The 27,951-nt window shown below is 44.1% G+C and overlaps 3 protein-coding genes across 7 annotated transcripts; all 3 read left to right on the plus strand.

Annotated features, from left to right (window-relative positions):
* Positions 1-3,518: 3,518 nt before the first annotated feature.
* LOC123486168 (BRD4-interacting chromatin-remodeling complex-associated protein-like) lies at positions 3,519-5,360 on the plus strand. Its single transcript, XM_045217385.1, has 3 exons — positions 3,519-4,480; positions 4,647-4,721; positions 4,925-5,360. Exons 1-2 carry the CDS (start codon positions 3,521-3,523, stop codon positions 4,701-4,703), a joined length of 1,017 nt encoding a protein of 338 aa, XP_045073320.1. The 5' UTR covers positions 3,519-3,520; the 3' UTR covers positions 4,704-4,721; positions 4,925-5,360.
* Positions 5,361-5,437: 77 nt separating this feature from the next.
* Positions 5,438-27,898, plus strand: LOC123486170 (nuclear speckle splicing regulatory protein 1-like). Of its 5 annotated transcripts, none has more exons than XM_045217391.1 (5): positions 5,438-5,460; positions 9,019-9,564; positions 14,573-14,667; positions 23,707-23,758; positions 25,069-27,898. In XM_045217391.1, exons 2-5 carry the CDS (start codon positions 9,070-9,072, stop codon positions 27,187-27,189), a joined length of 2,763 nt encoding a protein of 920 aa, XP_045073326.1. In that variant the 5' UTR covers positions 5,438-5,460; positions 9,019-9,069; the 3' UTR covers positions 27,190-27,898. The 5 variants fall into 5 exon arrangements, with proteins under 5 accessions (XP_045073326.1, XP_045073325.1, XP_045073323.1 ...); XM_045217390.1 differs by lacking the exon at positions 5,438-5,460 and adding an exon at positions 5,473-5,692; XM_045217388.1 differs by lacking the exons at positions 5,438-5,460; positions 9,019-9,564; positions 14,573-14,667 and adding exons at positions 20,534-20,788; positions 21,255-21,843 and having other exon boundaries at positions 23,624-23,758.
* LOC123486171 (nucleoporin NSP1-like) lies at positions 17,358-20,443 on the plus strand. Its single transcript, XM_045217393.1, has 2 exons — positions 17,358-17,596; positions 17,627-20,443. Exons 1-2 carry the CDS (start codon positions 17,455-17,457, stop codon positions 19,528-19,530), a joined length of 2,046 nt encoding a protein of 681 aa, XP_045073328.1. The 5' UTR covers positions 17,358-17,454; the 3' UTR covers positions 19,531-20,443.
* Positions 27,899-27,951: the final 53 nt, after the last annotated feature.

A 27,951-nucleotide genomic window follows, 5' to 3' on the forward strand; every position in this document is an offset into this window, starting at 1 on the left:
TATTGCCAACCCAGACAGTCTTTCCTGAGACATGGTGCATTATAGGCCTACAGTGAGGGGGAAAAGTATTTGATCCCCTGCTGCTTTTGTACATTTGCCCACTGACAAAGACATGATCAGTCTATACTTTTAATGGTAGGTTTATTTGAACAGTGAGAGACAGAATAACAAACAAAAAAATCCAGAAAATAGCATGTCAAAAATGTTATAAATTGATTTGCATTTTAATGAGGGAAATAAGTATTTGACCCCCTCTCAATCAGAAAGATTACTGGCTCCCAGGTGTCTTTTATTCAGGTAACGAGCTGAGATTAGGAGCACACTCTTAAAGGGAGTGCTCCTAATCTCAGCTTGTTACCTGTATAAAAGACACCTGTCCACAGAAGTAATCAATCAATCAGATTCCAAACTCTCCACCATGGCCAAGACCAAAGAGCTCTCCAAGGATGTCAGGGACAAGATGAAGGCTATTCCATGCGAGAAATTGCCAAGAAACTGAAGATCTCGTACAACTCTGTGTACTACTCCCTTCACAGAACAGCGCAAACTGGCTCTAACTAGAATAGAAAGAGGAGTGGGAGGCCCCGGTGCACAACTGAGCAAGAGGACAAATACATTAGTGTCTAGTTTGAGAAACAGATGCCTTACAGGTCCTCAACTGGCAGCTTCATTAAATAGTACCCGCAAAACATATCTGGAGCATCAGCAATTGTCTCAAAACACCAGTCTCAACGTCAACAGGAAGAGTGACTCGGATGCTGAGCCTCTAGGCAGAGTTGCGAAAAGCCATATCTCAGACTGCCCATCTAAAATATTTTATTTTTATTGGCCAGTCTGAGATATGGCTTTTTCTTTACAACTCTGCCTAGAAGGTCAGCATCCCGGAGTCGCCTCTTCACTGTTGACGTTGAGACTGGTGTTTTGAGACAATTGCTGATGCTCCAGATTCTCAACTAGTCTAAAAAAGGCCAGTTGTATTGCTTCTTTAATCAGCACAACTGTTTTCAGCTGTGTTAACATAATTGCAAAAGGGTTTTCTAATGATCAATTAGCCTTTTAAAATGATAAACTTGGATTAGCAAACACAACGTGCCATTGGAACACAGGACTGATGGTTGCTGATAATGGGCCTCTGTACGCCTATGTAGATATTCCATAAAAAATCAGCCGTGTCCAGCTACAATAGCCATTTACAACATTAACAATGTCTACACTGTATTTCTGATCAATTTGATGTTATTTTAATGGACAAAAAAAATTGCTTTTCTTTAGAAAATAAGGACATTTCTAAGTGACCCCAAACTTTTTAACGGTAGTGTGTGTGTATATATATATATATATATATATATATATATACACACACACACACAAGGCCTGAGGCACTTTTTCATTCACATTCCTGAAGCCCAACAAACAAACACTTTTGCTTCCTAGTACATACCTATGGAAATTAAAATGTTAATATGAAATACTTTTTTGAGGGATACTGTCAAAATGATTGCTTAAATTAAAGAAAATAGACAGACTACTTTGAGCCAGGAGAGACTGACATACATGTTGTTGATGTTAGCCCTCCTTGTACATTTAAGGGCCAGACATGCTACTCTGTTCTGGGCCAACTGTACTTTGCCTATGTCCTTCTTTTCAGCACTTGACCATATAACTGGTATGAATCGTATCAACCTTCATCAATTTTTAAGGTATAAAGCAAGCAGCTGTCTCAGTGGATGGTTAACCATTGATATTCTCTCATGTCTCCTGTTAGGTTCCTGATGATAAACTACACGAACCTACCATTTACTCATTCAGGACACAGGAGCAGGACACCGCAGCCACGGGCTTCCAGCGCTTCCTCAATGTCCTCAACAAAGGGGTGGACATCAACAAGTTCTCAAAGATTGTCAACAACGTGAATGAATTACCCCCTATGCAGGAGGGCCATCCAAAGACTACCTACAGGAGTGAGAATAAGGGGGCCCCAGCACAGAGCTCTCAGGATTGCTTGGGTCCCCACAGTAGAGCTCTGCCACAGGACCACAGTCACTCACACATTCGTGGAGAAAGGAGGCCGGGTCTCCCACACGGCCAGCTCCAGAGCCTGCTGGAATCCATCGGGCTAGACCTGGGGGTGGAGGAGTTGGGCCGACTGTCAGACCGGACCAAGGAGAGGCTGTACGGGATGAAGAGAGACCAGGAGAGGAGTCCCTTGACGTCAGACAGATCCAGCCCCTTCCCCCTTCGCCACCAGCACTCAAATCTGACCTTTGATTACAGCCATTTTAGTACCAGAGACTGGGATAGAGAGGGAGACAGAGACAACTCTGATAGAGACCGAGACAAATATATGAGAGACAGGGAGGGAGACAGGAATAGGCACTCTAGTACTAGAGACTGGGACAGAGAACGAGACGAGGACACAGAGAGGGACGAATCTAAGAGAAACAGAGACCGGGACAGAGACTGGGCCAGTTCTGAGAGAGACCGAGAGAGAGACGGGGACAAATCTGAGAGAGAGAGGGACAGGCGCTCAAGTACCAGAGACAGGGACAGGCACTCTGGTACCAGGGACAAGCGCTCTGGTACCAGAGACAAGGACAGGCACTCAGGTGCCAGAGACAGCGACAGGGACAGGCGCTCTAGTACCAGGGACAGCGAGAGAGACAGGCACTCTGGTACCAGGGACAGGCGCTCTAGTACCAGGGACAGAGACGGGGACAGGGACAGGCGCTCTAGTACCAGGGACAGAGACAGGCGCTCTAGTACCAGGGACAGAGACAGGCGCTCTAGTACCAGGGACAGGGACAGGCGCTCTAGTACCAGAGACAGGGACAGGCGCTCTAGTACCAGGGACAGGCGCTCTAGTACCAGGGACAGAGACAGGCGCTCTAGTACCAGGGACAGAGACAGGGACAGGCGCTCTAGTAACAGGGACAGGCGCTCTAGTACCAGAGACAGGGACAGGCGCTCTAGTACCAGAGACAGGGACAGGCGCTCTAGTAACAGGGACAGGCTCTCTAGTGCTAGGGACAGAGACAGGCGCTGTAGTACCAGGGACTGGCACAGAGATGGCGACTGGGACGAAGAAAGCGACAGGGATAGGTATAGGGACAAGTCCAGGGAAAGCTCAGTTGAGCTCAACACATACTCCAAGGACCCTATGTATCCTTTTTCCCACCCCCCTAATGCATCTATGATGGCAACCTTCTCCACCACCCAGTTCTCTCTGTATACCAGCAGCCCCTACGCCAATGCCTTCCCTCCAGGTTGGGGTTATCCCCCTGGCATTATGCCCCCTGGTACCATGCACCCTGGTATTATGCCCCCTAGCCGCATGCCCCCTGGTATTATGCCCCCTGGTACCATGCCCCCAAACCTTATGCCCCCTGGTATCATGCCCCCTCCCCCTGGTATTATGCCCCCTTCCCCTGGTATTATGCCCCCTCCCCCTGGTATTATGCCCCCTGGTACCATACCCCCTGGTATTATGCCCCCTCCCCCTGGTATTATGCCCCCTGGTACCATGCCCCCTGGTATTATGCCCCCTGGTAACATGCCCCCTGGTACCATGCCTCCCTTCCCATACCCCCCCCCTGGGTATCTACCTTACCCCAGCGCCCCACCGCATTACTCTAATAGCACAGCAGCCTTAAGCCAGACATACACATATACCCAGCCTACTAGCAACCTCCAGCGCTCATCTACCCAGCCTGCCAGAAACCACCAGTTAACATATATCCCGCTCACAAACAACCAGCCTACTGGCACCCTCCAGCAGCTAAACACCAAGTCCACTGGCAACCTGCTCCAGCTCATGAACCTCCAACTCCCAAACAGCAAGCCCGCTAGCACCCGCCAGCTTACATACATCCAGCCAGCTAGCAACCCCCAGGTCAAATCTACCCAGTCTGGTGGGACCCGCCAGCTTACATACATCCAGCCCGCTAGCAACCCCCAGGTCACATCTACCAAGCCCGCTAGCACCCGCCAGCTTACATACATCCAGCCTGCTAGCAACCCACAGGTCACATCTACCCAGCCCGATAGCGAACTCAAGTTCACAAGCTCGGCTGTACTCACGCCAGCACTGAAAGTGTTGACCCCAGACCCAATCTCCTTGAGCAAGGCCCAACAACTGAAGGAGCCGTCACACCCCCGCTGTCTGCAGTACGTTAAGACGGTGGTGCCCAAGGGCGGCAACCGCCGCGTAAGACGGCTCACCAAGTCAAGAGTCAAGAGAAACAGCCAGGCATTTGGAGAAAGGTGTAAGAAATACAGGAAAGAGGTTCTGAGAAAGAGGAGAATATATCGAGATCTCCAAGAGAAGAGAGATGGACTGATTGCAAGAGCTGCAGCGAAGGTGGCCGCTCAGGTGGCTGCAAAGTATCCCAGGGCCCTCTCTGAAGCGGAAGCAGAGAGCGATGTTGAAGGGGACAAAAAACCAATGCCAGAAGAAGCGATTAAGGGGAAACTAAAGAAAAAGGTTTGTGTAATTACTTCTGGAAGTACAGTATTATCTTTGGTATGAAAGACCTTTGCTTACTTTTATGCTGTTCTCACTTTGTCATTATTGCTTGTCTTTTTACTAATGATATTATACACCATTCAGTCATATTTGTATTGACATGCGAGTGTATACCCTTTCTCAGCTTGAAGAGTTCAACCTGAAGATGAAGCGGAAATCGACACAACAAACACCAACATAAACTCAAAGGCAGTTTGTTGTAAGTAAAAGCAGTATAAATACTCCATCTATTTCAGAATGCGTATTCACTCCACTTTGGTGAATTTTGGAAAATGGAGTTAAGTTAATGAGCCTGGAATATTTTATTAGGGTCAGTTATGCAATGATTCTCTTATCAAATCAAGAATTATTGTTTTTCTATCATAGCGAGTCATTGGTCTGAACTCTTTCTCTTTTCTGCAGATCTTCACTGGGCATCATGAGCTCATCTCCCACTAGACTAGAACCTTCTGCTGACCCATCCAGACCCTATGGACATCAGTTGGCTTACATTCTTAGCTAGCAACCATTTATAGATTTGTAATGACACTAGCAAAGGATTTGTTATCATCCTTTAAGACTACATATTGAAGATTTTTTTTCAGTGTATGTTCAGATTGGATTTATCTGTACTAGCATGGGTACGGCCAGGGGCTTTTCTTGACGACTTGATCTGACTAGCAAAAATGATTGCCTATATAGGCTTTAATTAGGGCCTGAAGGTTTTCCTAGGCTGGTCATTTGGTCAGGAAAAACTCCTAACCCATTTCTGTGGATCCTCTTTCACTGTGTATATATACAAATAAATAGTTATTTTATTTCTTTCTTTTTCTCAATAAAAAGTAACTTCAATATGGAAGTCATGCTGATGCTCGTCACTATGCTTCACACTCCATCCTGTTGGGGCAGTATTGGAATTTCAATCATAAGAAGGTGAAAAAATTATACTACAGAAGCAGGTACAGCAGAAAAATACAATACTTTTTGTCTTTGGCTAGCTAGATAGTTGCTTTTGTACTAGCTAATGTATATATTTTTATGCAATTGTATTTCAAGTCAAGCACTCTGTCAGTCTTTGGTAGCGTGCGTGGAACTTGACGCCTCAAAATCCAAAATGACATAGCGAACATAATGAGATGGTACCATCTTTCAGGCCTAAGACAAGAGCGCGGGTGAGGTTGCAGACGGGAGGTAAACAATCGTTTTATAGTCACTGCTTGCACATTATTTTAAAGAATAAGGTAATGTGTTTGGTTATGATAAAAAAAAAAAAGGGCTATATGCTTCTGTCACGCTCACAGCCTGTTCTGAAAATGACATAGCTAAAAGCAAACGTTATCTACCTAGCTTAGTAGCAGAGGTTCTGCATCAGATTCATGCAGCTTTGGTATTCTGATCATAGTTATGATCATGGAATTCTGAACGCGTCATGCATCTACACCTACATTTAAGTGCCCACAGTGTGTCCGGATTCCCTTTTCCTACGCTATATTCAAATGCAAGTATGCATTCTACAAACGGTGGAATAGGCAACATGATAACACAACAACTAATTACTGAAGCTAGCTAAAGGGATTGCAAACAAGTTAGCATAACTCTAGCCAAACAAAAAATAGCTGTCTAGCATTTATGTGGCAAGTAATCACGTTCCTCACATGCTAGGAACGTATTTCCTCCAACGTTATAATGAAAAAGTGCCCGTCGGCCCCAAAACACAAATTTTATGGAGACAGTGGTAGGAGTACTGATGACGTCGCCCACTGTATGCGCTTTCGGTAACCTGATTGCGTCCAGACTGAGGTCCGCAATGCAGCCCTGACCACGTCCTGAAGTGGTCAGCCAGATCTGAACACAATCAAACCACAAAGCGAATTTTGTGCGTCTAGACCCGTCTTCCCAACGCGATCTTCGTATTCTAATCGCCAGGGGCGCAACTTTGCTTTTAGAAGTGAGGGGGGATATAACCTGGCGGGGGGTCCTCCCTCAGCATTTTTTGGGACATCTAAAACTCATTTCCTGCATTTCTACACAATCTAATACGACCCTTTTGGGGTCATTTTGTGGTCACTTATTGTAAATAATAATAGAATACAATATCGACACGATACATTATTTACCAATTCATTTCTATTGGGCACAAAATAATCTGAAACAAACAGCAAATGCATCCAACAAATGTGTAGAGTCACAAGCTTGATGTAGTCATTGCGTGCTATGAATGTGGGGACCAAATACTTCACTTTTTACTACTTTAATACACATAAGTGAATTTGTCCCAAGTCTTTTGGTCCCCTAAAATGGGGGGACTATGTACAAAAAGGGTTGTCATTTCTAAACAGTTCACCCGATATGGATAAAAAATAACCTCAAATGAATGCTGACAGTCTGCACTTTAACTTCATAGTCATTGTTTGATTTAAAATCCAAACTTTTGGAGTATAGAGCCAAAATAAGAAAAAATGCTTCACTGTCCCAATAATTACTGAGGGCACTGTAATACTTATCTTCTGACATATTTTCATTTTTATAAGCGAATTCATACTTTCTCATCTTTTGGTTTGCTAAAGACGCGACCCCGTCGTTCATTTCGATTAGTTTGATATTTACAGAGCGTCCTACTCATTCATTCTTTATGTTCTGTTGCCATGCTCTGTGGCAACGTTCTTATCCCTTGCTTGCTGCTAGCTAGCCAACTAGCTACGGCTACACAGTCACTATTTGTACCGGTAAATGTGTGCTTTCATATTGTTTTCATTGGCAGCTGTGGTATAAGCAGGATAAACGCCTCCGTTCTGTACATTACCTTGGAAAAAGGAACTCCGCAAAGAGACTCGGCTCCACCTCGTCCCGCTGCATTGTCCATTATTTCCAAGGTAATGTACAGAACGTCTGCATTTATCCCTTACGTATACCACAGGTATGACAACATTTATTTTGACTCTTCTAATTACATTGGTAACCAGTTTATAATAGCAAAAAGGCACTTTGAGGGTTTGTTGTATATGGCCAATATACCATGTCTAAGGGCTGTATCCAGGCACTCCGCATTGCGTTGTGCTTTATAACAGCCCTTAACCATAGTACAGTGCATTCGTAAAGTATTCAGACCCCTTGACCTTTTCCACATTTTGTTATGTTACAGCCTTATTCTAAAATTAATTAAATAAAAACATTTCCTCATCAATCTACACACAATGACCCCCCCCCATACCGTATTTACATAAGTATTCAGACCCTTTGCTATGAGACTCAAAATCAAGCTCAGGTGCATCCTGTTTCCATTGATCAACACTTGAGATGTTTCTACAACTTGATTGGAGTCCACCTTTGGCAAATTCAATTGATTGTACATGATTTGGAAAGGCACACACCTGTCTATATAAGGTCCCACAGTTGACAGTGCATGTCAGAGCAAAAACCAAGCCATGAGGTCGAAGGAATAGAACACATTGGCCTCCATCATTCTTAAATGGAAGAAGTTTGGAACCACCAAGACTCTTCCTAGAGCTGGCCACCCGGCCAAACTGAGCAATCGGGGGAGAAGGGCCTTGGTCAGGGAGGTGACCAAGAACTCGATGGTCACTCTGACAAATAAAAATATTCTTATCCATAATAATGTCATCATGTAAGACTAGCCTACCAGCACAGCCTACCTGCTGTATCTGTGAGCTGTTGGCTAGAGTGCATGTGCCTAAACCAGAGTGGGCACATTTGCTATTTTACTCAACAGTTTTTGTGCCAAAACTATCGGTAGAGTTGAAAATGCGATAACTTTTCATGTACTGAATTCTAAGTGAAAAAGTACATTTTGTGTCCACTATATCATCACACACTGATTTTTGTCCTCAACAAGTCCATTTGGTGGAAACACACCACTGGTGGGAAAATGCGAATATTTTCTTTATGCGGATTCTAGAATATTCGCATAAATCTGTCTCAAATTGGATGGCAACCTAGCTAGTGACTGACATTATTGACGTCGTTTGTGGTGATGTCAAAATGAGGGGTGTTATACAAAACCGTAGTCAGCGATTATATCATTTCTAACCAATCAGAGTATCAAAGCCAATAACGCATTTTCAAATGTGTTCTGGCCCAACCGATCGGTTTCTGGGACCAATCAGAACGGTTAGAATGTGTTCTAGAAATCGTCGGGGAGGTACATAGATCCAGACGGTCGTCACTAGTGACCACAGCCACAAAATAAACCCTGCTTATTTCAAACATGTATTTAAATCTTTAAACCTTACCACACTGCTAACCTCATGCCTAACCTTAAATTAAGACCAAACAGCTTGTTTTAGTTTTCTTGAATTTTTACGATATAGCCAATTTTGACTTTGTGGCTGTGGTAACTAGTGACAACCGATCCAGACTCGTTGCAGATAAATAAATTAACGTCCTTGGGCATAGCGTTTGGCAGGAGCAAGGAGTTTGGGCAGCCAGGCAACCTAGCACAACATCTAGCCTACATTAACCTCACCACTGTCTTCTTACATTTTTATTTTATGCTGCAGTGATCCTGAAGAGTCTTCCCAGTTCAGGCACGCTGGAAGACAACATACCCAATGGATCCAGAGAGGTACAGTCGGCGGTTGCAGTATGGAGAAGCTAGTGGGGGTTGGGAGGAGTATGGTGCCTCTGATACGAGCTACATCCTGGATCCATCATCCAGAGAGTGCAGCAAAGGCTCATTGAGGGGTAGCGGTGCTCCTGTCTCCCCAGACACAGATGGGGGCGTTGATGGAGATCCTGTGCAGCCCAGTGTGGACCTGGAACTCGCTCGTAAGAAGAAGGAGTTGGAGGTCATAGAGGAACAGATAGCTCGCAAGAAAGCTGTTCTTGCTATGCGAGAGCTTAAACACAGAACTAAGGACATGCCTAAAACACAGATTGCGTCCGCAACAGTGACTGGCATGTCTAAACAGACCAAGGTGAACAATACAATAATCAAAACATATAACAATGTCGCGGACAAGTCGTCACGCATACCTCTTAAACGGAGGGTGCTGGACATTGTGAGTAAGCTCAGAAGAACACCGGTATGTTACCTACATCGTAAGGTATGTACCTATTAGTTCTGTATTTATTGATCACAGTTGGGGTCAATTCTGAATTTAGTTTGGGGATTTGAATTGAATTGGCCACACACCACAGGAAGCAGAATTGAATTTGAATTAAAGGGATAGTTCATGCAAAATCTAGATTTGGGTCAAATTCCCCTTTCAGTTGTCTGTAGAATTCAATGAAATTCAAATAGATAATTTATTCCATACATCATTATTCATGTTGACATCATGCATGGTTACCAATACTATGTTTGACATGTTCTAGCCCTACAAGCTCGTCGTCATGTATACGCAGCCGGCCGCGACCGGGAGACTCATGGGCGGCGCACAATTGGCCCAGCGTCGTCCAGAGTAGGGGAGGGAATGGCCGGTAGGGATGTAGCTCAGTTGGTAGAGCATGGCGTTTGCAACGCCAGGGTTGTGGGTTCGATTCCCACGGGGGGCCAGTATAATTTTTTTTTATATATATATATATATATATATATATATATATATATATATATATTCACTAACTGTAAGTCGCTCTGGATAAGAGCGTCTGCTAAATGACTAAAATGTAAAATGTAAATGTACAGTGGGGGAAAAAAGTATTTAGTCAGCCACCAATTGTGCATGTTCTCCCACTTAAAAATATGAGAGAGGCCTGTTATTTTCATCATAGGTACACGTCAACTATGACAGACAAATTGAGGAAAAAAAATCCAGAAAATCACATTGTAGGATTTTTAATGAATTTATTTGCAAATTATGGTGGAAAATAAGTATTTGGTCAATAACAAAAGTTTCTCAATACTTTGTTATATACCCTTTGTTGGCAATGACACAGGTCAAACGTTTTCTGTAAGTCTTCACAAGGTTTTCAGACACTGTTGCTGGTATTTTGGCCCATTCCTCCATGTAGATCTCCTCTAGAGCAGTGATGTTTTGGGGCTGTCGCTGGGCAACACAGACTTTCAACTCCCTCCAAAGATTTTCTATGGGGTTGAGATCTGGAGACTGGCTAGGCCACTCCAGGACCTTGAAATGCTTCTTACGAAGCCACTCCTTCATTGCCCGGGCGGTGTGTTTGGGATCATTGTCATGCTGAAAGACCCAGCCACGTTTCATCTTCAATGCCCTTGCTGATGGAAGGAGGTTTTCACTCAAAATCTCACGATACATGGCCCCATTCATTCTTTCCTTTACACGGATCAGTCGTCCTGATCCCTTTGCAGAAAAACAGCCCCAAAGCATGATGTTTTCACCCCCATGCTTCACAGTAGGTATGGTGTTCTTTGGATGCAACTCAGCATTCTTTGTCCTCCAAACACGACGAGTTGAGTTTTTACCAAAAAGTTATATTTTGGTTTCATCTGACCATATGACATTCTCCCAATCCTCTTCTGGATCATCCACATGCACTCTAGCAAACTTCAGACAGGCCTGGACATGTACTGGCTTAAGCAGGGGGACACGTCTTGCACTGCAGGATTTGAGTCCCTGGCGGCGTAGTGTGTTACTGATGGTAGGCTTTGTTACTTTGGTCCCAGCTCTCTGCAGGTCATTCACTAGGTCCCCCGTGTGGTTCTGGGATTTTTGCTCACCGTTCTTGTGATCATTTTGACCCCACGGGGTGAGATCTTGCGTGGAGCCCCAGATCGAGGGAGATTATCAGTGGTCTTGTATGTCTTCCATTTCCTAATAATTGCTCCCACAGTTGATTTCTTCAAACCAAGCTGCTTACCTATTGCAGATTCAGTCTTCCCAGCCTGGTGCAGGTCTACAATTTTGTTTCTGGTGTCCTTTGACAGCTCTTTGGTCTTGGCCATAGTGGAGTTTGGAGTGTGACTGTTTGAGGTTGTGGACAGGTGTCTTTTATACTGACAACAAGTTCAAACAGGTGCCATTAATACAGGTAACGAGTGGAGGACAGAGGAGCCTCTTAAAGAAGAAGTTACAGGTCTGTGAGAGCCAGAAATATTGCTTGTTTGTAGGTGACCAAATACTTATTTTCCACCATAATTTGCAAATAAATTCATTAAAAATCCTACAATGTGATTTTCTGGATTTTTTTTTCTCAATTTGTCTGTCATAGTTGACATGTACCTATGATGAAAATTACAGGCCTCTCTCATCTTTTTAAGTGGGAGAACTTGCACAATTGGTGGCTGACTAAATACTTTTTTCCCCCACTGTATACAGTTAATAAAGTGTAAGTAAATGTATTCAACATTCCGTCTTGGGGCATTCAGTCTTAGGGCGTTCAAGTTAAGTCACGCTGAAATCTGTTTTAGCGGCGCGTGTCTGACATTGAAGATATATCCAGAGTCGGAACACAGTTCTTATTAAATCGGCATCCCTCACGTTACCTGTGCACAAGAAAGTTTTAAAATCAAACATGTATGTCAATGTTTGCGCGCACACACTCCGTTCTACTTCCTGTCTGTTGCAGCACGGCGCCTGTATTGCGAGGCTGATTAGTTAGGACAAACAGGTGTGCGCAAAGCAATAACACAACATGGAATCCATGTTTGATTTGGAGGGGAGGGGGGGTAGCTTGGGAAGTAAGACGCAGGGTGGGTAAGTGCTATACTGCTAGACCCCTGGGCTAAACTCATCCTCCTAAAACATGTTATAATTACAGTGGTCTGGAGATATTTAAAGATTATTTTGTAGGTTGTCTCCCTTATACACTGAACAGAAATATAAACGCAGCATGTAAAGTGTTGGTCCCATGTTTCATGAGCTGAAATAAAAGGTCCCAGAAATGTTCTGTACACACAAAAAGCTTATTGATCTTAAATGTTGTGCACACATTTGTTTGCATCCCTGTTAGTGAGCATTTCCCCTTTGCCAAGATAATCCATTACCTGGTTAAACAGCATGATCATTACACAGGTGCACCTTGCGATGGGGACAATAAAAGGCCACTCTAAAATGTGGAGTTTTGTCACACAACACAATGCCACAGATGTCTCATGTTTTGAGGGAGTGTGCAATTGGCATGCTGACTGCAGGAATGTCCACTAGAGCTGTTGCCAGATAATTGAATGTTAATTTCTCTACCATAAGCCGCCTCCAATGTCGTTTTAGAGAATTTGGCAGTATGTCCAACCGGCCTCACAACTGCAGACCACGTGTATGGCGTTGTGTGGGCTAGCGGTTTGCTGATAACAACGTTGTGAACAGAGTGCCCCATGGTGGCGGTGGGGTTATGGTATGGGCAGGCATAAGCTACGGACAACAAACACAATTGCATTTTATTGATGACAATTTGAATGCACAGAGATACTGTGACGATCCTGAGGCCCATTGTCGTGTCCTCTGTAGCTCAGCTGGTAGAGCACGGCACTTGTAACGCCAAGGTAGTGGGTTCGATCCCCGGGACCACACGTACACAAAAAAATGTAGGCACGCATGACTGTAAGTCGCTTTGGATAAAAGCGTCTGCTAAATGGCATATTATTATTATTATTATTCATCCGCCGCCATCACCAATTGTTTCAGCATGATAATGCACGGCCCAATGTCGCAAGGATCTGTACACAATTCCTGGAAGCTGAAAATGTCCTTGTTCTTACATGGCCTGCATACTCACCAGACATGTCACCCATTGAGCATGTTTGGGATGCTCTGCATCGACGTGTAAGACAGCGCGTTCCAGTTCCCGCCAATATCCAGGAACTTCGCACAGCCATTGAAGAGGAGTGGGACAACATTCCACAGGCCACAATCAACACCCTGATCAACTCTGCATGAGGCAAATGGTGGTCACACCAGATACTGACTGGTTATCTGATTCATGCATCTACCTTTTCTTAAAGGCATCTGTGACCAACAGATGCATATCTGTATTCCCAGTCATGTGAAATCCATAGATTAGGGCATAATTAATTTATTTCAATTGACTGATTTCCTTATATGAACTGTTATGTTTATATTTTTGTTCAGTATAATTCACAATTCACTTTACATGTTATTAAATACAATGATAGAAAAACATCAATTTCTCAGAATGCATTAGATCAAACACTCCAGAATGGAAGGGAACATTTCATGACAAAAATACAAACAAAATACTGTTTGACATCATTGAGTTATAATCAAACTAACATTTAAAATGGTATCTGTATTCTTCAGTAAGAGGTGGCAGATGATTTTGGCAAAGGATTTGTCAAAGGATTGACACTCATATATTCAAGTCTCAGTTCAATTTCTTTGAATTAAATTCTACTTCCTTTATTTCAAATTCTGCTTCCTGTGGGGTGTGACAAATTCCAATTTCAATGAATGTGTTGAATATAATTTTAATTCCGAATTGACCTCAGTCCTGTTATGAATAGATCTTTCCTGATAGATCAAAAAGAAGTTGATGCTAGATAATAAATAATGCCCAAAAAAAAGCATTTGTGCAAAACATTTCCAGAATTAATCAATTTTCCGTGTAGTGGAAAAAAGTAACGCCTTTATTGTTTACGGTTTATGCATATCAAGAATAAAAAAGAAAACACCATCAGGGTGACCACCAGATCTTTCTTGATGTTTGGATTCTGATGTTTCTACTACATGGACTTAGCAGTAGAAAAACCTGGTTCTTACATTAACTATTAAGGGGTAAATAAAAACTGACCTTGGATCACTATCCAGGGGCAACTTCATTACACATACTAAAATGGTCCTTTTAGTATTACATTTACATAATTTAGCAGACGCTCTTATCCAGAGCGACTTACAAATTGGTGCATTCAACTTATGATAGCCAGTGGGACAACCACCTTTTCTTTTTTTTGTGGGGGAAGAAGGATTACTTTATACTATTCCAGGTATTCCTTAAAGAGGTAGGTAGTATGTGGTCTTTTGTAGCTCAGTTGGTAGAGCATGGCGCTTGTAACGCCAGGGTATTGGGTTCGATTCCTGGGACCACGCATACGTAAATTGTAGGCACGTATGACTAAGTCGCTTTGGATAAAAGCGTCTGCTAAATGGCATATATTCTATTAAAATATTCTCTATTTTCCTCCAGGATACCCCTGCCAAGCGGAAGAAACAAAACAAGATGCGAGCATTGGAGCTGATGATTAGCGCTTCCCTAGAAAATGAAGAGGCCCATCCTCTGAGATTGAGAGTGAGGGCTTTAACGAACCAACGACGCTATCCCAACAATGAGGAGGTATGTAGCCATAACAAAACATAGAGACTGGCAAAATAATCATAAGGAGGAAGTCAAGAAAACCATGGCCCCCGATTAATACAATGGATTTGTGCCATTGACACCCATTCCAAATAGGCTAGATATAAAGTGTCTACCTACTTGTATGCTTCATAATATTTGTTGTGTTCTTATAGGCCTATAGTGTTGTCTAGAATGTCACGGCTATATTCGTGTCATCTCCGTCAACCACCTGCATGAAAATGTTGTTATCCTTTCAGATGCATCAATTGCTACCTATCATGCTAGCAGTCATTGAGATGGACTTGTAGCATAGCTAGTCAGAAAACAGCCAATCATTGCTGAATGAGTAATTATGAGTAAAATGCAGTTGACAGAATGCAACCAAATACAGTGCCCTCTGTAAGTATTGGGACAGTGAAGCATTGTATCTTCTTTTGGCTCTACTCCACAAGTTTGAATTTGAAATCAAACTATTTTCATCCATATCGGGTGAACCGTTTAGAAATTACAGCACTTTCTGTACATAGTCCCCCATTTTAGGGGACCAAAAGTATTGGGACAAATTCCCTTATGTCTATTAAAGTAGTAAAAATGTAAGTATTTGGTCCCACATTCAGAGCTCGCAATGACTACATCAAGCTTTGTTGGATGCATTTGCTGTTTGTTTTGGTTGCGTTTCAGATTATTTTGTGTCCAATAGAAATGAATGGTAAATAATGTATAATAATTTTGGAGTCACTTTTATTGTAAATAAGAATATAATGTCTAAACACTTCTCCATTAATGTGGATCCTACCATGATTATGGATAATCCTGAATGAATCGTGAATAATTATGTGAGAAAGTTAGAGATGCACAAATATCATACCCCCAAGAAATGCTAGCCTCCTGTTATTGTAATGGTGAGAGGTTAGCATTTCTTGGGGGTATGATGTATTTGTGCGTCTTTAACTTTCTCACTTATCATTATTCATGAATCATTCAGGATTATCCGTAGTCGTGGTAGGATCTACATTAATGGAGAAGTATTTAAAAACATATTCTACTCTTATTTACAATAAAAGTGACTCCAAAATGACACAATACATTATTTACCATTCATTTCTATTGGACACAAAATAATCTGAAACGCAACCAAAACAAACAGCAAATGCATCCAACAAATTTGGAGTCACAAGCTTGATGTGGTCATTGCGTACTAGGAATATGGGACCAAATACTTAATTTATTATAACTTTTTAATACACAAGTGAATTTGTTTTGGTCCCCTAAAATGGGGGGGACTATGTACAGAACGTGCTGTCATTTCTAAACGGTTCAGCGGATATGGATAAAAATAATTTACAGCTGACAGTATGCACTTTAACCTCATAGCCATTGTTTGATTTAAAATCCAAACTTTTGGAGTATAGAGCCAAAAGGAGAAAAAATGCTTCACTGTCCCAATAATTACGAAGGGCACTGTACATCTATCGTGACATTCAGATGAACAGAGCAAGCCCATGATAACACCAAGGTAGTGTGAAATGCACACATAAGCGATACGTAAATGAAGGCTACGTTTGATGGGCAGTCTTGATGATGCAAGCAGATCAAACACATGTTGTTTCTTTATAGCTGAAGTGGATAGATATTCATTGATATTTCCTCATGTCTCCTGTTAGGTGGTCCCTAATGATAAACAACATAATCCAACCATTCAGAGACCAGTTCACTCACTAAGGACACAGGAGCAAGACATAGCAGCCACAGGCTTCCAGCGCTTCCTCAATGTCCTCAACGAAGGGGTGGACATCAACAAGCTCTCAAAGATCGTCAACGATGTAAATGAGTTACCCGTTGTGGGCGAGGAGCTACCACAAGTTTGGCCCACTCTGCTCGAGGGTAATGTTGACTCCAGCAGTAGATCCAAGTCTTCTCCGGTTGAGGAGACGAAGGTGGTGAGGCTTGAGGATGAGCAGCGGTACGAGCGGATGCAGACCCTGCTGGAGATCGTTGGCCTGGACCTGGGGGTTGAGGAGTTGGGTCGGCTGACAGACAGGACCAATGATAGGCTGTACGGGAAGATGGGAGACTTGAAAAGGAAGGAGAATGGAGAGGAGAGAGAGCCCTCATTTAAACATCTCAGTACTTCCTCATTACCATCAGACAGCGCCAGCCCTAGCCCCCTTCTAAACCAGCACTCAAACATGACCGTTGAATACAGTAGCTCTAGTAACAGGGTATGGGACATAGAGAGACACAGGGACAGATCTGAGAGAGACTGGCACAGACACTCTAGTACCAGAGACCGGGACAGAGAGAGGGAGGAGGATATAGTCAGAGAAAGGGACAAATCTGAAAGAGATGGAGAGAGAGATGGGCACAGACACTCTAGTACCAGAGAGAGAGACAAGGACCTACCAGTAGTCAGAGAAATGAAGAGATCAGAAAGAAATGGAGAGAAAGGCAGATACAGATCTGAGAGAGACAGGGACAGATACAGATCTGAGAGACACAGGGACAGAGACCCAGAGAAATACCGGGACAGATCTGAGAGAGACAGGGACAGATACAGATCTGAGAGAGACAGGTGGCTGCAAAGGGACAAACGTTCTAGGACCAGAGACTGGGACAGCGAGAGCAACTGGGATAGCAACTCTAGTACTAGAGACAGGGACATAGAGAGATCTGAGAGGAATAGGTATGGGGATGAGTCCAGGGAAAGCTCCATTGAGCTCAACTCATACTCCATGAACCCTATAAACCCTGTTTCTCATCCTCCTCATGCATCTATGATGGCAACCTACTCCACAACCCAGTACTCTCAGTATATGGCATACCAGAGCAGCCCCTACACCATCGCCTTCCCTCCAGGGTGGGGTTATCCCCCTGGTACCATGCTTCCTGGTATTATGCCCCCTGGTACCATGCCACCTGGATTCATGCCACCTGGATTCATGCCACCTGGATTCATGCCACCTGGATTCATGCCCTCTGGTGCCATACCGCCTGGTAAAATGTCCCTCCTACCTAGCCCATATTACTCTAATAGCATAGCAGCCTTAAACCAGACATACGCATACACCCAGCCTGCTAGCAACCTCCAGCTCACATCTACCCAGCCTGCTAGCAACCTCCAGCTCTCATCTACCCAGCCTGCCAGCAACCTCCAGCTCACATCTACCCAGCCTGCCAGCAACCTCCAGCTCACATCTACCCAGCCTGCTAGCAACCTCCAGCTCTCATCTACCCAGCCTGCCAGCAACCTCCAGCTCACATCTACCCAGCCTGCTAGCAACCTCCAGCTCTCATCTACCCAGCCTGCCAGTAACCTCCAGCTCTCATCTACCCAGCCTGCTAGCAACCTCCAGCTCACATCTACCCAGCCTGCTAGCAACCTCCAGCTCACATCTACCCAGCCTGCTAGCAACCTCCAGCTCTCATCTACCCAGCCTGCCAGCAACCTCCAGCTCTCATCTACCCAGCCTGCTAGCAACCTCCAGCTCACATCTACCCAGCCTGCTAGCAACCTCCAGCTCACATCTACCCAGCCTGCCAGCAACCTCCAGCTCTCATCTACCCAGCCTGCCAGCAACCTCCAGCTCTCATCTACCCAGCCTGCTAGCAACCTCCAGCTCTCATCTACCCAGCTTGCTAGCAACCTCCAGCTCTCATCTACCCAGCCTGTCAGCAACCTCCAGCTCTCATCTACCCAGCCTGCTAGCAACCTCCAGCTCTCATCTACCCAGCCTGCTAGCAACCTCCAGCTCTCATCTACACAGCCTGCTAGCAACCTCCAGCTCTCATCTACCCAGCCTGCCAGCAACCTCCAGCTCTCATCTACCCAGCCTGCCAGCAACCTCCAGCTCTCATCTACCCAGCCTGCCAGCAACCTCCAGCTCTCATCTACCCAGCCTGCCAGCAACCTCCAGCTCTCATCTACCCAGCCTGCCAGCAACCTCCAGCTCTCATCTACCCAGCCTGCCAGCAACCTCCAGCTCTCATCTACCCAGCCTGCCAGCAACCTCCAGCTCTCATCTACCCAGCCTGCTAGCAACCTCCAGCTCTCATCTACACAGCCTGCTAGCAACCTCCAGCTCTCATCTACCCAGCCTGCCAGCAACCTCCAGCTCTCATCAACCCAGCCTGCCAGCAACCTCCAGCTCTCATCTACCCAGCCTGCCAGCAACCTCCAGCTCTCATCTACCCAGCCTGCTTGCAAACTCCAGCTCTCATCTACCCAGCCTGCTAGCAACCTCCAGCACTCATCTACCCAGCCTGCTAGCAACCTCCAGCTCTCATCTACACAGCCTGCTAGCAACCTCCAGCTCTCATCTACCCAGCCTGCCAGTAACCTCCAGCTCTCATCTACCCAGCCTGCCAGTAACCTCCAGCTCTCATCTACCCAGCCTGCTAGCAACCTCCAGCTCTCATCTACCCAGCCTGCTAGCAACCTCCAGCTCTCATCTACCCAGCCTGCCAGCACTGCAGCAGTCTTGCCCCTCCTACTTAACCCCCCAATTTGTCACAAGAAACTAGCTCCCTGGTATACAGAAAATACCCGAGCCCTGAAGCAAGTTTGCAGAAAATTAGAACGGAAATGGTGCTCCACCAAATTGGAAGTCTTCCGACTAGCTTGGAAAGACAGTACCATGCAATATCGAAAAGCCCTCACTGCTGCTCGATCAGCCTACTTGTCCAACCTGACTGAGGAGAATAAAAACAATCCAGAATGTATTTCTGATGCTGTCGAAAAGCTAACTAAAAAGCAGCATTCCCCAAGTGAGGATGGCCTTCACTTCACTTCAGCAGTGATGAATTCATGAAGTTCTATGATGCTTGGCACTCCTATGTTGAAAATAATAAATGGCTCCCTATCCTCCGGATGTGTACCAAACTCACTAAAAGTGGCAGTAATAAAGTCTCTCCTGAAAAAGCCAAACCTTGATCCGGAAAATCTAAAATATCGAATATCCCATTCCTCTCAAATGTTTTAGGAGAAAGTCCCCCTCTGAACCATGGTCCATGAAGAAATCAAAGGGGGGAAACCAATATATTCTTCACAGGTATATTCATGAAGAGTTATCACAGTCATCTAAGGAAGTGTCAATATAAGTTGAAACGGCTTGTGAAGAGGAGGAATAAGGCTCACCAGCACAAAAGAAAGCGATTGCTTGCAGAAGCAGCAGGGAAAGTGGCCCCTCAGGTGGCTGTAAAGGATTTCACCTTTGAACCGGAGCCCAAGACCCAGAAGGAGTAGCAATGGGGAGAAACTACATGCTGACACGGTAGAATAAGTGGTCCCTCAGGAAGCTATATTTGTAATGAAACTAGCAAAACATTTGTTATAGTTTAACCTCATCCTTAAATGCTTAATGTTGAAGCTATTTTCAGTATAATGTTTTTGTATTGTGTGTTTATGTGGTATGGGTAGGGCCAAGAGTTTTTATTGACTATGATATCTGCTCAGCATATGCATTTTCACCTCCTTTTATAAACCAACTAATAAGGGCGTGGAGTTTACTTGGTCTGGTCATGTGGTCAGGAAAACTCCTGGCCCTGGGCATAGTACATGTGTATCAATGTGATGAAAAGACCATTGAAGGCGTCATGTTTATAAGTTCTCGTGCATGATAGCTAAAAGCAAGAAAACTGCCCATGGTTCACTCCCCAGTCCAGTCTATAGATCATCTTTCATTTGTATATATTTAATTGAATAAAATATGTATAATATTGTAAGTGTGGAGTATGTTAAAGTAATTTATTGGTTTAGTATTAGAAAATTCCATGCTCTTTGTACTCCTTCCTATTGGTGGCAGTATTGCAATTTCGATCCTATGAAGCTGAAACCATAGAACTATAGACGTAGTCGACTGAGGAAACGAGTTTATGTTGGTTAACCAGTTGCCTTTTATAATACATTGAATCTATACAATTTATATTAAAGTCAAACCACTCCGATTTTTAAGAGAGACTGGTAGTGTGCATGCAAGTTGTTTGACCCCTCAAGAGCCAGAACGAGACGGCGAACGCAAAGGCCTGCGCGAGGGTAGCATCAGCGCAGGAGAAGGGGCCAGACTCGAGGTAGACCATCATTAGCTACAATCAATGTTTGCCACTTATTATGGAAAATGTGCAATGTAACAATTTCAGTGTGGCAATTTCATATATTTTTGTCGATATTCTATCTTGCATGCTTACATTTACAATAGTTAGCAAGGTATATGCCAGCCTGCTCTGAAAATTACATTACAAACTAGCTACGTAGTTAACTATAGCCAGCTGGCTAACGTTAGCACATTTCAACTGGCATTCAAAACAACGTACAAGCAAGCTAGCATTATAGAAGTGAAATGCAATTACCTACATATTGGAACTCAACTTGTTTGTTTAGAAGCCTGTTAATTAGTTTGAGTCCTTATGTATTGCCTTGAACATGCATATCGGGGCAAAGAACATCAAATATAGCATAATCAACCACATCACATACTTACTGTTATATAGTTGTCACCCAGACACACAGTAAAGTTCCCCACCCCTTTGTCTGCAGTGAATCTGGAGTGTCAGCCCAGCTCAGGCACCTTGGCAGGATATACCCAATGGATCCAGAGAGGCACAGTCGACAGAGGCAGTATGAAGAACCAGAGAGGTACAGTCGGCGGAGGGAGTACGGAGAACCGAGCTCAGGACAATGGGACGATGACCTTGAAAAGAGAGGCAACGGCCAGGGTATGGCCAGAGAGCCCTACAGTGAATACTCCAGCATGAGGAGGACTAGAGAAGGTTGGGAAGAGTATGGTGCTTCCTCTGCTATGAACTACAGCATGGACCCATCGTCCAGAGACTGGAGCAAAGGCTCATTGAGGGGTAGCGGTGCTCCCTTCTCCCCAGACACAGATGATGGAGATCCTGTGGAGCCCAGTGTGGAGGACATGGAGCTCGCTCGTAAGAAGAAGGAGCTGGAGGTCATACAGGAAAAGATAGCTCGCAAGAAAGCTGTTCTTGCTATGCAAAAGGTTAAACAGGGAGCTAAGGACAATAATGTTGCGGACAAGTCGTCACACCTACCTCTTAAACGGAGGGTGCTGGACATTGTGAGTAAGCTCAGAAGAACACCGGTAGGTTACCTACTTCGTCAGGTATGTATGTATCTATTAGTTCTGATTTTATTAATCAGGTTTGGTGTCAAATCTGAATTATATTGCTAATTGGTCATTAATTCCCATAAAATTATTGGATTTGAATTGGCCACACCACAGGAAGCAGAATTGAATTTGAATTAAAGGGAAAGTTAATGCAAAATCTAGATTTGGGTCGAATTCCCCTTTCAGTTGTCTGTAGAATTGAATTCAATGAAATTCTAATAGATCATTTATTCCATACATCATTATGTTCATGTTGACATCATGTATGGTGACCAATACTATGTTTGACATGTTCTAGCCCTACAAGCTCGTCGTCATGTATACAGTTAATAACTTGTAAATACATTTATTTAACATTCGGTCTTGGGGCATGGCATTGGAGAAGCGTGTAAGTTAAGTCACGCTGAAATTACTAACTGTTTTAGCAGCGCGTGTCTGACGTTGGTAGATGTATCCATAGTCGGAACACAGTTCTTATTAAATCGGCATCCCTCACATTACCTGTGCACAAGAAAGTGTTAAAATCAAGTATGAATGTCAACGTTTGCGCGCACGCACACCCTTTCTACTTCCTGTCTGTTGCAGCACGGCGCCCTTATTGGAGGCTGATTAGTTAGGACAAACGGGTGTAAAACACAGACAAAAGTGTGCACAAAGCAATAACACAACATGGAATTCGTGTTTGAGTTTGATTTGGAGGGAAGGTAGCATCCATCAATTGAATTGAATTGAATTGTTTCCTGGGCACTGCTCGGCGACGCAAATCAGAACCGTCTACCAACCACGGAAATTCCCTCCGACGTGGGAAACGGGCACAGTCTAGGGTCGGGAAATAAGACGCAGGGTGGGTAAGTGCTATACTGCTAAACCCCTGGGCTAAACATGTTCTTAAAACATTTCATTTTTAAAACTCATCCTCCTAAAACAAGTTATAATTAGTGGTCTGGAGATATTCTAAGATAATTATGTAGGGTGCCTCTAATAATTTATCATTCACTTTAAATGTTATTAAATGTAATGATAGAAAAACATACATTTCTCAGAATGCATTAGATCAAACACTCCAGAATGGAAGGGAACATTTCATGACAAAAATACAAACTAAATACTGTTTGACATCATTGAGTTTTAATCAAACTAACATTTAAAATGGTATCTGTATTCTTTAGTAAGAGGTGGCAGGTGACTTTGGCAAATAATGTGTCAAAGGATTGAGACTCATATGTCCATGTCTCAGTTGAATTTATTTAAAATTCTACTTCCTTTATTAAAAAGTCTATTCAAATTCTGCTTCCTGTGGGGTGTGAACAATTACAATTTTAATTTCAAATAATGGGTTGAATTTAATTACATTCCGAATTGACCTCAACACTGTTATGAATAGATCTTCCCTGATAGATCAAAAGGAAGTTGCTGGATAGTAAACAATGCCAAAAAAAGCCTTTGTGCAAAAAATCAAGGCACTAGAGTGTAGTGGAAAAAAAGAAAAAGCCTTTATTGTTTATGGCTTATGCATAGCAAAAATAAAAAAAATTCACCAATGCCTTCATCAGGGTGACCACCAGATCTTTCTTGATGTTTGGATTCTGATGTTTCTGCTACATGGATTTAGCAGTAGACCCCCCCCCCTTTCCCCAAACACAGATCTAGGATCAGTTACCCAAAACCTGGAACTTACATTAACCATTAAGAGGTAAATAAAAAGTGACATTAGATCACTATTCAGGGGCAACTGCATTACACATACTAAAATATTGTCTCTATTTTACTCCAGGATACCCCTGCCAAGCCGAAAAAACGAGCCCCGGAGATGATGATTAGCGCTCCCCTAGAAAATGAAGAGGCCCATCCTCTGAGATTGAGAGTGAGGGCTTTAACGAACCAACGACGCTATCCCAACAATGAGGAGGTATGTAGCCATAACAAAACATAGAGACCGGCAAAATAATCATAAGGAGGAAGTCAAGAAAACCATGGCCCCCGATTAATACAATGGATTTGTGCCATTGACACCCATTCCAAATAGGCTAGATATAAAGTGTCTACCTACTTGTATGCTTCATAATATTTTTTGTGTTCTTATAGGCCTATAGTTTTTTCTAGAACTGCTATGTTAGTGTCATCCCTGTCAACCACCTGATGCATCAATTGCTACCTAGCATGCGAACAGTCATTGAGATGGACTTGTAGAATAACTAGCCAGCTAAAAGCCAATCATTGCTGACTGAGTAATTATGAGTAAAAAGCAGTTGACAGAATGCAACCAAATACATCCATTGTGACATTCAGATGAACATAGCAAGCCCATGAAAACACAAAGGTAGTGTGAAATCCACACTTAAGCGATACGTAAAGGAAGGCTACGTTTGATGGGCGGTGTTCATGATAGAAGCAGATCAAACCCCCCCCTTTTTTTTTTGTGCTGAGCGATTAGTGCTTTTTGATTTCAGTGTCGATTGTTTTTTTTAAACATGAAATGCATCGTGCATTATGTGGGTTGAATGCTGTAACACAGAATAAAACAATTAATAAAAGTCCCATGATGGTAGTGACTGCCAATTACTGCTTAATACTTATTAACCATCATTTATTCACATTACTTTAATGTAATAAAATATTTCAGTTGTGTATATTACTTTTGTTTTATTTTATGACTTTATTATTTCATTCCAAGTCATCTCATCTCTATAGAGCTGCTGTCTGACAAAATCACTATTTTGTAGTTCTTAAAAGTAAATAAGGCATACTTTTTATGACTGCTGAATACCAACTATCAATCACTTAGGTCATGTATTTTCAGGTAGAGATACCTTGCGAAGCAACAGGTGCTCTCTATATCACCTCATGATCTCACATTCGTTTCTCTTCAGTATCAGGCATAAAAGAAACACAGACCGGACAAGTATATGCGTAATGGATTATTGTAATTGTAGTTAATTACCACGTTTTATGCGCTAAACGATGTAGAATATTGGCCTGTCGGAAACTACATCGCACAGTTCAGGCTGGATTTGATTTATCTCTGATTTAGGCAATGTGCGCATTGAGCTCACAGGAAAAAACAACGAAATGGAATTCAAATAATTGAAACTACGTCGGTCAAATAGTTGTTTAAAAAACAAAAAATAACTGAAATGTCGGTTAATCGCCCTGCACTAGTTTGTTTATAGCTGAAGTGGATAGATATTCATTGATGATTCCTCATATGTTTCCTTCTAGGTGGACCCTAATGATAAACAACATAATCCAACCATTAAGAGACCAGTTCACTCACTCAGGACACAGGAGCAAGACATAGCAGCCACAGGCTTCCAGCGCTTCCTCAATGTCCTCAACGAAGGGGTGGACATCAACAAGCTCTCAAAGATCGTCAACAATGTAAATGAGTTACCCGTTGTGGGCGAGGAGCTACCACAAGTTTGGCCCACTCTGCTCGAGGGTAATGTTGACTCCAGCAGTAGATCCAAGTCTTCTCCGGTTGAGGAGAAGAAGGTGGTGGGGCTTGAAGATGAGCAGCGGTACGAGCGGATGCAGACCCTGCTGGAGATCGTTGGGCTGGACCTGGGGGTTGAGGAGTTGGGTCGGCTGACAGACAGGACCAATGATAGGCTGTACGGGAAGATGGGAGACTTGAAAAGGAAGGAGAATGGAGAGGAGAGAGAGCCCTCATTTAAACATCTCAGTACTTCCTCATTACCATCAGACAGCACCAGCCCTAGCCCCCTTCTAAACCAGCACTCAAACATGACCGTTGAATACAGTAGCTCTAGTAACAGGGTATGGGACATAGAGAGACACAGGGACAGATCTGAGAGAGACTGGCACAGACACTCTAGTACCAGAGACCGGGACGAGGATATAGTCAGAGAAAGGGACAAATCTGAAAGAGATGGAGAGAGAGATGGGCACAGACACTCTAGTACCAGAGAGAGAGACAAGGACCTACCAGTAGTCAGAGAAAGGAACAGATCAGAAAGGAACGGAGAGAAAGACTGTGACAGATCTGAGAGAGACAGGGACAGATACAGATCTGAGCAACACAGAGACCCAGAGAAAGACAGGGACGGAGGCCGAGAGAAAGACCGGGACAGATCTGAGAGAGACAGGGACCCAGAGAAAGACAGGGACGGAGAACGAGAGAAAGACCGGGACAGATCTGAGCGAGACAGGGACAGATACAGATCTGAGAGAGATAGGGACAGAGAACCAGGGAAAGGCAGGGACGGAGGCCGAGAGAAAGACTGGGACAGAGTGAGAGATGGGGACAAATCTGAGAGGGACAGGAACCGATACAGATCTGAGAGAGACAGAAACCGAGAGATAGACAAGGACATAGACAGGTGGCTGCAAAGGACCAGAGACGGGGACAAACCTTCTAGGACCAGAAACTGGAACAGCGAGAGTGACTGGGACAGCTACTCTAGTACTAGAGACTGGGACATAGAGAGATCTGAGAGGAATAGGTATGGGGATGAGTCCAGGGAAAGCTCCATTGAGCTCAACTCATACTCCATGAACCCTATATACCCTGTTTCTCATCCTCCTCATGCATCTATGATGGCAACCTGCTCCACCACCCAGTACTCTCAGTATATGGCATACCAGAGCAGCCCCTACACCATCGCCTTCCCTCCAGGGTGGGGTTATCCCCCTGGTACCATGCCCCCTTGTACCATGCTTCCTGGTATTATGCCCCCTGGTACCATGCTTCCTGGAATCATACCCACTGGTGCCATGCTGCCTGGTATAATGCCCCCTGGAATCATGCCTGCTGGTGCCATGCTGCCTGGTAAAAAGCCCCTCCTACCTAACGCCCCTGGGGATCTACCCTACACCAACTTCCCCCCATATTACTCTAATGGCACCACAGCCTTAAACCAGACATACGCATACACCCAGCCTGCTAGCAACCTCCAGCTTTCCATCACTCCAGCAGGTAACCGCAAGGAAAGGAGACGGAAGAAGGCAGAAGCCTTAGCGAAATTGTCCTGTCAGATGGCGACAAAGAAGTCCCCCCCCAAATTGCAAGTCTTCCGACAAGCTTGGAAAGACAGTACCATGCAATATCGAAAAGCCCTCACTGCTGCTCGATCAACCTACTTGATCAACCTGACTGAGAATAAAAAAAATCCAAAATGTATTTCTGATGCTGTCGAAAAGCTAACTAAAAAGCAGCATTCCCCAGCACCCAAAATGGAAGGGGAGGGAGGAACGACAGAAGGTGAGGAACTGCTTGCAGACACAATAGAGAAACTGCTTCCTCAGGTGGCTACAAATGACTCTGGGCTTCTCTCTGAACCAGGGCCCAAGAAAGAACCAGAAAGAGAGGAAGAAACTTAGTTCGAAGAGGAGAAACTGCTTGCAGATCATGTGGAGAAAGTGTCTGTAAAGGGCCCTCGCGTCCTCTTGGAACCAAAGGCTGAGAAAGACCGAGAAGGAGAGGACGACGCAATTATAGATGGACGCTGTGGAGAAAGCGGCTACAACGGGCCCTGGCTTCCTCTCTGAACCAGAGGCTGAGAAAGAGACAAGGGGAGAAACAACCGCTAAGTACCTTTAGCGCCTATTGACGATAGTATCTTCTGGCCGGGGCACTAAACGTTAACACGCATTGCTTGCAGTACGATTTTGGAAACATAAGTAACTATCTTTCATATCGGCGAAAAAAAAGTAAAAATACAACGCACCTTTATTGGGTTAGGGTTCCCACATGGCCATATTTTCATGTTACAGTGCTTGTTTACGGAAAACAGACGGAAGACAGTCGACTACCTGTGCTAGTTAGCTATCTGCGTCTCCAAACACCTGTGTGTAAACGGAAGATGGACACCACAAACGTGTTGTCACTGAAAAATACTGTCGGCTGCAACTCTTTTAAAAGCGGTTATAACAGTAGAGTAAGTGTATATTTTGCATATGAAAGTAGATGGCTTTGTTTCAGGCTCCCGTGTGGCGCAATGGTCTAGCTGTGCCACTATAGATCCTGGTTCGAATCCAGGCTCTGTCGTAGCCGGCCGCGACCGGGAGACCCATGGGGCGGCGCACAATTGGCCCAGTGTCGTCCAGGGTAGGGGAGGGAATGGCCGGCAGGGATGTAGCTCA

The sequence above is a fragment of the Coregonus clupeaformis genome, unplaced genomic scaffold (genome assembly GCF_020615455.1).
Source record: "Coregonus clupeaformis isolate EN_2021a unplaced genomic scaffold, ASM2061545v1 scaf1047, whole genome shotgun sequence".
In the NCBI taxonomy this organism is placed as follows: Eukaryota; Metazoa; Chordata; class Actinopteri; order Salmoniformes; family Salmonidae; genus Coregonus; species Coregonus clupeaformis.